The 9,845-nt window shown below is 45.3% G+C and overlaps 2 protein-coding genes across 2 annotated transcripts in view; both read right to left on the reverse strand.

Moving 5' to 3' along the window:
- Positions 1-3,603: 3,603 nt before the first annotated feature.
- LOC308086670 (acyl-protein thioesterase 2-like) lies at positions 3,604-4,287 on the reverse strand (the record flags this gene model as incomplete). The annotated part of the gene is made up of 1 exon (XM_080430306.1): positions 3,604-4,287. The coding sequence occupies one exon, from the start codon at positions 4,285-4,287 to the stop codon at positions 3,604-3,606; it is 684 nt and encodes a 227-aa protein (XP_080286432.1).
- A 2,002-nt stretch (positions 4,288-6,289) lies between these two features.
- Positions 6,290-9,845, reverse strand: part of LOC308086818 (leucine--tRNA ligase, cytoplasmic-like) — a gene marked incomplete at both ends in the record, with an annotated part of 3,597 nt that continues 41 nt past the window's right edge. Inside the window, one exon of the mRNA XM_080430463.1 lies at positions 6,290-9,845. This exon is cut by the window's right edge and continues 41 nt beyond it. Coding sequence (XP_080286589.1) covers positions 6,290-9,845 — 3,556 coding nt within the window.

Below are 9,845 nucleotides of genomic sequence, written 5' to 3' on the forward strand. Positions count from 1 at the left end.
AGGGTTTTAGATTTCTTTGGCTATTTTTAAAAAAATGGTTTTGCTGACTCCAGGCTCCACCCCCTTTTGATCTCCAACCTCATTGTGAGCTTTGAGGTCCATTTAGCTGTTCTTATCAATGATGAACAAAACCTCCTAACTCCACTTTTTGTTTTGTTTTTGTAATTTCCTGAAAAATGAACATTTTGGAGTTAGCTGGTTGGTGCTGAACAGCAGAGATATATTTTTTAAAGCGAACATTTGTACCAGGGACCCCCAGAAGCAAAGATTTGAGTTACAAATGTTTGCTTTAAAAAATATGTATATTCAAAGATTTGCACAAAATGTATGTTAATGTTCAAGATTTTTCAACAATAGCAGATCTACAAGCTCATAGCGCGGCACTCGGTGCCACACCATGAGCTTGTAGATCTGCTATTTTTGAATAGCCAAAGAAATCTAAAAGTGACACAGATGCGTTCCCGGTCTTAATAGATTAGAAAATGTGAAAATATGGAGATAAGAGGTTTCTGCCCGACAGCAACAATATCGTTTTGTCATCTGATGCTCTCCCGTTTGCACACACGAGAACATTAGATTAGGTTGTTGTTGTTTTTGTTGTTAACATATGAACCTTTCATTTGACCTGCCAAATTTGCAAGTTTACAGGGCGAAGTAGCGCCATCCTGTGGTGAAGACGTTGCATTGTCGTCGCCACACTTTGAAATGCAGTACTTGAAAAATGAAGGTGTTATGAGGAAAAAATAACACTTTTCTTTCCATATTGTTTTACCCACCTCTTGTGTTCTGTAACGTTCAGATGTTGAGTTGATTTGAAAGCTCTAACAATGCTATAAAAAAAAGTGTGTGTTGTGTTTTGATGTTGGGGGAATTTAATGTTTTTCTCTTTTTCGACTACAAGGGGTAACTCAGTACCTTCCGTAATCTGAAACTTTCCAGAAAACCATGAAGTTCAGTGGTGTTTTTTTTTGTTTACGCTTATATTATAACCAGAACCCTGAAGTGGGGTATGTCATAAAAAAAAAATCGAAAAATAAATAGTGAAACAGTGAAACAGTAAAAAGGGAAAATAGCCGATCTACAAGCTCACAACGTGTTTTCACTATGCTTTAGTATAATATGTGAAAGTATAAATTCTGGGTTCTCAGAACTCAGGCTTAGTAGGCTACTACTCCCTGAGCAGGGCTCAGAACCTTATCTAAAGAATCTGGGTTGTACAGCGTATCGTATGATCCAGAACCTGTGAAATGCTTTAAACGGCACGACACGTTTCACTTAGCTCCTGTAGTGTAAAAGAGCCATTTGTGAGCACTGAGCAGGGTTTTGATGGTAAGATTACTGTGTGGAATTTCAGATTAAAAGAACAGATTGGACAGTAAGTATGATATGCTATAATGGTAGAAAATGAAACCACTCTAAGGCACATTGGGCCTCATTCACTAATATTTGAAATTATATTACTCTGTGCACGGATATAATTTGCACACAAAATTACGCCCAGACTAAAAAAAAACATGCACACACAACCAACCACCTCTGTTCTTACCCATGAGCGTATGTTGGTGAATCCAGAGTTTAATCACTTTCAACTTGGCGCCCCTATTTTGGGCAAATTCGAAAATAGCAGATCTACAAGAAGACAAGAACGCTCGCCCCCAAAATACACTCTCCCGGGTCAAATCTGGCGACCTCGTAATGGAGTATTCCTAAACTTATCCTTAGTAAAACTATGCCTAAACCTAACCTTATTCCTAAACGTAACCTCTGTAAACCTATGCCTAAACAACTTTATTCCTAAACGTCACCTCAGTAAACCTATGCCTAAACTATTCCTAAACCTAACCTCATTAAAACTATGCCTAAACCTAACCTTATTCCTAAACTTAACCTCAGTAAACCTATGCCTAAATATAACTTTGTTCCTAAACTTAACCAAGAACCGCTGGGGGGCGAGCGGTCCGCGAAGAAAATGGGGGCAAGTATGTTTTTGGGCGACCATTCCGGCTGAGCGTCAGCTCCATATATGGGCACAAAAGGGGGCATGCGCATGTATGGGCATATACTGATGACATCAGGTATCTCCATATGGGTATAGAAGGGACAAGGACTGACAGATACAGAGATCTCCATATATGGGCATAAAAGGGACTCTCCATATATGGGCATATCAGTCAGATCGTTGCAGGTGCAGTCTGCACTTATTTCAAAATAAGATACAAAATAAAGTTTGCTATGTACATGTGGACAAGCAACAGGAACGACTGCATTTGGGAGAAATGGGGTAAAATATATATATATTTATATATATTTAAAGGAGAATACCGGACAAATTAAGTGTTGTCTTTGATGTCTCGTTACTCACCTACCGACGTGAAAAGTGGCGTTCTTTTTTTCCATAGATTCCCCTGTCGTCATTTTTTAAACCCCCTCCGTTGTCATAATGGGAGCGCGTGGGTTAGGGACACGAGTTGCCAGGTTCTGGAAAGAAACAAGCATCCAGTGTTAAATCGTTCGCCATTAACGGTAGCCTCGCAGGAAGTCTCAGCGCATGTTTGACTATCATGAGACTCCACAATGACTAGCAGTAGAGAAAAAACAACTTTGCATCGGTTATAATAGACGAATCTCCCTAACCCACGCGCTCCCATTATGACAACGGAGGGGGTTTAAAAAATGACGACAGGGGAATCTATGGAAAAAAAGAACGCCACTTTTCACGTCGGTAGGTGAGTAACGAGACATCAAAGACAACACTTAATTTGTCCGGTATTCTCCTTTAAGTGTGTGTGAAGGTGGGGTGCTCATCAGTGTTATTTTTTACAGCAAATTCTGATTTAGTTTAGTCAGTCTTTTCAATACAATTTCATTTAATTTTAGTCATCTGAAATGTCTTAGTTTTAGTCTAGTTTTAGTCGACTAAATATCATAAGATCTTAGTCGACTAAATCTACAGTTGATTTAGTCGACAAAAAAATATATTTTGGCGGGCCTTGATGGCGTCGTAATGACTGATTTTACACTTGGTTGCATGCTGAAGATAGCAGATCTACAATTTCACACTTGTAGATCTGCTATTTTCAGAGCGCAACCACACATGAAATGACTTTTAGTTCTACTGGATCTCTTCTCCACTAGTCCCTCCCTAACATTTTAGTCCAGTTCTTATTTGCTGACGAAATTGTCAATTTTATATTTACTATTAGCTTTAGTCATCATAGCTTAGTTTTAAAACTAGCCGAGTGATCCGGTTTAGAAAAAAGGAAAAAAATAATTGTGGTTCCGGTGGTTGGTTCCGGTTGGCGTCGCATTGTTTTTGTTCCCCACATAATGCGAACCAATTAGTCGCGCCACGAGTTAGAATAGAAAATGGACATACCAAACGATTATTATACCAAAAGAAACAAAACGATAATACCAAACTGAACAAGTTTTAAACTAGGGGAATCATTTTGGAGATGCACGGCACCGGTGGTTCCGGTCGTTGGTCCCGGCCACCTGATGACGCAACGTTCCGACCGAAACCTGAAAATGGCATTGATCCCATGCAGGCTAGGGGGGGTGAGGTCCCTGTCTGGGTCACAGTGGGGGCATGATGAAGTGATGTCAGATCCGAGGCAGCTGCTTCTCAATGAACTCCTTTACATCTGCCATCTCCTGAGTACAGGAGCTGTGGAAGAGAGCTGGGTAGATTTTGTAGGTGATCTTCTGAGGGTTGACTATGGTCATGAGCTTGAGCGCTGTCATGGCCCCAAGGAGCACAGGGACCGTGCGGTCCTTAATCCCGTGGCACTGCAGGATGGGCATGTCCTCGTTAGCACTGGCGCTCGCCGCCTGCGGGAAGCTCTCGCGAAGTGGCAGCCAGCAACTGAGAGCCACAACACCAGCCAACTGCTGCTGGCAAGTCAGTGCCGTATACAAGGCCAACGCTCCACCCTGAGAGAAGCCTCCGAGCAGGATACGGTCAGAAGGGATACCATTCGCGACCTCGTCGTCGATTATGGCCTTAATGTTCTCTGCCGCCTCCTTGATTCCGGCGTCATCCTCTGGGGAGTCAAGGCTCACACCCTTCACATCAAACCACGAACGCATCTCAATCTCCCTGCATAGAGTAACAGGGATTCGGGACGCATGGGGGCAGATGTACTTGACATGTGGCAGTCGGATCGCCTTCATGCTTTTTACCCATCCATACCCTGAGTCTCCCAACCCATGAAGGAAGATCACGGCAGCGGTCTCCCTCTCTGTCCCTTCGACGAGCGCCGGCACAGACATGTTGTTGCCACACATCGCAATGTATGTATGACGTATGCTGTCCTCCAATGCTGTCCTGATTTAACATCAGTCATGTATGATATATATATATATATATATATATATATATATATATTATGGTGTCATATGGGCATATACTGATGGCATCAGGGATTTCCATATATGAGCATAAAAGGAACACAGGCAGACAGACAGACGGATAGAGATCTCCATATATGGGCATAAAAGGGACACAGACAGACACACGGGTATAACTGGTACTGCATAACCGGTGGGGCATGCATCCCCAACTTGCGTTGTTCCTGACTTTCATCGCAGATCCGGCCGATATGCCCATATATAGGCATATACACATATGGAGATCCGGTTGTCCAGAACTGCCGATCACAATGAAATCACAATGAATTTTTTTTATGAATAAAATGTAATTTTGTCCAACCTGTATGGTAGAGTATGTTATTACAATATAACTTATACAATTGGGGTGATTGTATTTTGTCTCCCTGCTCTTCTATTGAGACATTTAGATCGTGTCAAAGGTCATGTCTCACCTAGACACGAAATGTTGATCTGAAGGTCAAGAGTCAATTTATCCCCTGAGCAAGTAGGCAGGCTCTATTAGCTGGTAAACATTTCAGCGCTTGCGCAGGAAACCGGGTTCAAATCCGGGATAGAAGAGGAAAGCTATGTTAATGTTATATTATCAATATAATCAATATAATATTGTATTATATTATATTGACATATATTGAATATAAAATTAACATGTAGCTAATGGAGCCTATTATATTAATATAATATAATAATATAAGTGTGTATTGGCAATTATTTGGGGGCCAACTTGCAAAATCCTCACGGAATCCCTGTCATAATGACATATGGTAAACATCAACGTGTACCGCACAACATGGTATAGAAACATGTTATAATCGTGTTGCACAATCATCTAAACTACACCTAAATCTTGCCGTGAGTGAGTTGAATGTGAACAATTCTCAACCACATGGACTTAGTGTTCTGTGAGTGTGTAGATATTTTCGCTGAAGAGATTTGGTGTTGTCTTTTACAGGGGGTCCGTCCGAGACCCCTAGGAGGTCCTCAGACATACCGCAGGGGGGGCCGCCAAATCTTTGTGTGATAGGGACTTCCATTTAAAAATGTGTACATTAACCACTTGAACCCTCGCATCCCTAACCTGGGGGGAACAGTAGCAGGAAAATAGCAGATCTACAAGCTCACATCGCGTCTGCGACGCGTTGTGAGCTTGTAGATCTGCTATTCTGTGAACGTTTTTTTTTTGTTGCCAGACCCAGGGGTCGGCCTACAGGAGGCTTTGTCGGTCGGTCGGTCTGTCCCTCTTTTTGATTGGCCAAGCTTCGCGTGACGTAGTGCTCTGATCTTCAGATTTCAACCTCTAGGGGTTTTTCTAGTTTAAATATATTTAATGATATGATACACTATATTGAATAAATACCCTTTGTTTTATGGTTTTCAATATATTTTTTTCACAGAATCAAATGTTTTATGGTCATGATTCACCAGGACCCTCGATGGCTTGATTCTAGGCTTCAAATAATTGATATAAATATTTTTGGAAATCTCTATGGGAAAAATGCATTGGCTTTTTTTTTGTGGAACCAGAAAATGGCCACCTCTGCTACAGTATGCCCTATTGAACACCCTTTACTGTACATCTGTGTGTGGGTTTTACAAATTTCTCCATTGGATCCTCAAACTGTCGGTCAAACCACCTAACTCCAACTGGTGGAGATAGACCATCATTGATTAGAATGAAGTCAGACGAAAAAAACTACACAAATTTATGGTCAAAAACCTCCCAACTCCACTTGAGCTGTACTTGGGTAAAGTGATGATAGTATCCGACAATGTATAAGGTCACCGTACCAACTTTGATGAGGCAGTAGTATTGTGTTGTTTTAAAAACAAGTTTTTTTTTAGCTGGTTACTGCCCGACAGCAGATATATAGGGTTTATGGTTATGATTCCGCTGTGTGGCTCAGAGAGATGATGGTGATGTGTTGTTCTGGTGAAGCAGGTAAACCAGGGAGTCTCCGATGTCCACAGTGAGGTCCTTATCATTCACAGTGACCCTCTTGTCTTCCAGGTTGATGGTGAACACAGAGTTGTCTGAGATGGGCAGCTTGCCTTGCCTTCTTGGGCAGCTTGCCGTGTCCTCGTCGGGTTCCAGAATAGGAATCTGACGAGGACCCAGGACCGGGTCCTCATAACGCATCAACGTCACTCTGGACAGATCTTTTATGAGTCTGTTGCCTTTGGCTAGTCTGCGAATGATGCTGTCTGTGTTGTCTCCCTGTCGAATGTCAATCCTGGTGGAAAACAACCCGCTGAACGGCTGGGGGTTGACGAAGGACACAGACACGCCAGGCTCTGATCTGAACACACTGAGGGGTTTCCCTGGGCAACAACCCACCTTGTCTTCCGGCGCAGACACCACGTCGATCCGATCCAGTCCCAGGGAGTTGGTGAGGTACTTCAGGTTCTCCTTCAGCACAGAATCCTCATCAAACTCCAGCTGCAGGTCCAGAACCCTCGGGCCGTTCTCCTCCAGGTTCTTCTTGATCATTGCCACAAAGGGCATGACTTTTTTCATGTATTTCTTGAGTTCCGGCAGGGCTCCCAGCTCACTGGCAATCACCTTGTTGTCTGGAAGGACTCCGTTGCTGCTCTTGTACTGCTTGCCGAGTAGGGACAAGGTGCTGTGCTGCCATGGAGGGTAACTCTTGGCCACATAGATGGTACAGTGGGAGGGCTGAGCTTTAGAGTTGGAATCTCCCTTTTTGTCCTTGGGCGGTTGCATGTAGTCCTTCAAGCGCAGTCGGAGGTCGTGGGTGGTCTCCATCAGGTACTGGGAGGAGCGGATCAGAACGTCGTCGACTGGACCCGCCAAAGGCCATGATGCCTTTATCAGAGTAGTGGGCTTGCCGAGGAGGCCCCAGGTGTACTCGCAGAGATGTGGGCAGATAGGAGCCAACAGCAGAGTCTGTCTCTCAATGAACTGGAAGACAAGGTCTCTGTGCATACCATCGATGGCCATGTCACGGTACTTGTCCTTGGCTGCCTGGAATTCAAAGAAGCCGCTCTTCAGTGCCTCCTTGTACATCATCCTGTCATATTGCTGCTCTGTCTTCATGATGCCTGCATTCATCTCATTGGAGAACACTCTGTCGTTAAAAGTCTCGTCAGCGTGTCCGGTTCTCAAGTTGTTCTTGTTGACGATCATCTCCTGCACCCACTCCACCCAGGAGTAGAGGCGCAGGATGCCCGCGTCCGCCATCGTCTCCTCGAAGTTGGCGTCGTCCACCGTGTCTCCGGCATCGGCCAGGGCCAGACGCATGCCATCTGCTGAGAACTTGTCAATAGCGTGGCTGAGGGAGAGGAAGTTTCCTGTAGATTTGGACATCTTTTCAGAGTTGAGCAGCAGGTGTCCGTTGGTGCGTACTGCCTGTGGCCACTTTCTATTGTCTTCAGGCCACATAGCCACGTGGTTGTACAGGTAATAAGATAGGTGGTTGTTCACCAGGTCTTTTCCGGACACGCGCACATCCACAGGATACCAGTACTCAAACTCCCTCTTTAGCCTGTGTAGGTGCTCGTTAGGGATGTCAGTCTTAGGGAGTGGAGACGTCTTAAAGAAGATAAAGTCCCACACCTCGGGTGTCATCTGCCGTGGTCTGATGCCCAGTGGTGAGGGTTCCTGTCCGTTGAGCACACCGCCCTGCAGGAGGTGAGCGACCGTATAGTAGGCCATGTAGATGGTGGAGTCTGATAGAGAGTCAATCAACACTTGCTGGTCCCATGGCAGCCGTGTTCCAAGGCCATAGTTGCGAGAGCAGGCATGCTCCCGGAGTCTGGCCAGAGCGGCTCCAAAGTTATTCCTGGTCTCCTCACAGAATGTATCCAGAGACTTGAGAGCTTTGTTGGCCTGCTGCTTCCACTCTGTGTCACCATAGTCCAGGTACCACTGGTCACGGAGGGCCACCACACACTCGTCGGCCGAACGCGACATGACCTGCTTCTCGGGCTCCATGTATATCAGGGCCTCATCCTTATCTAACATCGTCTTCTGGATGAGTTTCCTAACATCCTGGACCTTCTGGCCCTTGTAGCCGTCAACCAGCATGATGCCTTCATAGAATCCTTTAAGGTAGATCTTCTCCTTGGCTTCAGCTAACTTCTCTCTGTCATTCTGACTCTGAATCTTCAGTTCGTCACACACCAGAGGAGCGGACAGGTTCCCATAGCCCGGGATGTCAATGATGGGAACTGGCTCAAAAGGCAATGCCATCTCGTCTTCAATTCCATATTTCTCTCTCAGGGCCTGCTTCTTCTTGATGTCTCTAAGCGCAGCAATGTCATCGGGATCATCAGACGGGACGCTGGTCACCACCCCGGTCCCTTTGTCCTTCTTAATGGTGAGCATGGGCAGGGCATAGATGACCTTGTAGGAGGTCAGAGGGGAGCTCAGCGCACAGCCCAAAATATCCTGTCCTAGCATCTCCACAACCACTGGAACCACCCCGTTCTCCTTGGTGAACTTGTCTCCCTGATAGGACATGTTGAAGGCAGACCTCCTGGTGCTGATGAAGATGTCTCCACAGGCTGTTTCAAATGCCACATACTCCATGTCCGGATGCACCCAACAGTTGGTCTGGCCAAACATAGTCTCTGGTCTCAGGGTGGCTGCCACCAAGTAGATGTCCTTACCTTTCAGAGCACTGCCATATGTCTCGAATTTTGCCGGGTAGGGCTCAATGATCTTCATCTTGATGAGAGTGTACTCTTGTGGTCCGACTCCCTCTCCTGTCTGCCTGTCATGGTCCATGCATGGCTGTCCGTCCTTGGGGGAGTAGATGGTGTACCTTTTTCCAAACTTGATCTTCCCCCTCTCCTTTAGAGTGAAGAACTGCCATCTGACGAACGAATCATAGAAGGGGTTGACGTCTGTGGTGATGAATGAACGCCTCCAATCCACTTTGACCCCCATGGCTTTGAGGTCTTGGACGGCCAGAGGAGGAAAGTAGTCCAGCCAGTGTTCAGCGTTAGCAAACTTGACAATGTCTTTGTCTGTCAGCCCCAGGGATTTCATAATGTCCCACTGGAACTTAGCGCTGCCGGACTTGGCTGCTGCTTTAGTCTTCTTGCCCTTGGCCTTGTCCTTGATGATAATTTCATTGTCAAACTTCGGTTTCTCCTCCTCCCCCTCTTCCTCCTCGTCTGGAAACTGTGGAGGGGTTCCATATACTTCCATCTCTCTCTTCAGCTTGTCTGCACAGGCTTTGATGGGCATTCCTGTACAATGCAGCCCAAATGGGAAGAGGCATTGCTTCCCTTTCAAACGCTGGTAACCAACACCAAACTCGCATTTGGACAGACTGAATGCATGGCCAAGGTGCAGTCTTCCATTCATGTACGGGTAGGGGAAGGTGACAAAGTACTTGTTTTTGTTGGTGTTGTCTAAAATTGTATTTGGTGCGTCACATTCGAAAGGCTTCTCCTTCTCCCATTTCTGCTGGATATCCTGCTCGATCGTC

Source organism: Gymnoscopelus braueri (genome assembly GCF_963280865.1).
Source record: "Gymnoscopelus braueri genome assembly, chromosome: 6".
In the NCBI taxonomy this organism is placed as follows: Eukaryota; Metazoa; Chordata; class Actinopteri; order Myctophiformes; family Myctophidae; genus Gymnoscopelus; species Gymnoscopelus braueri.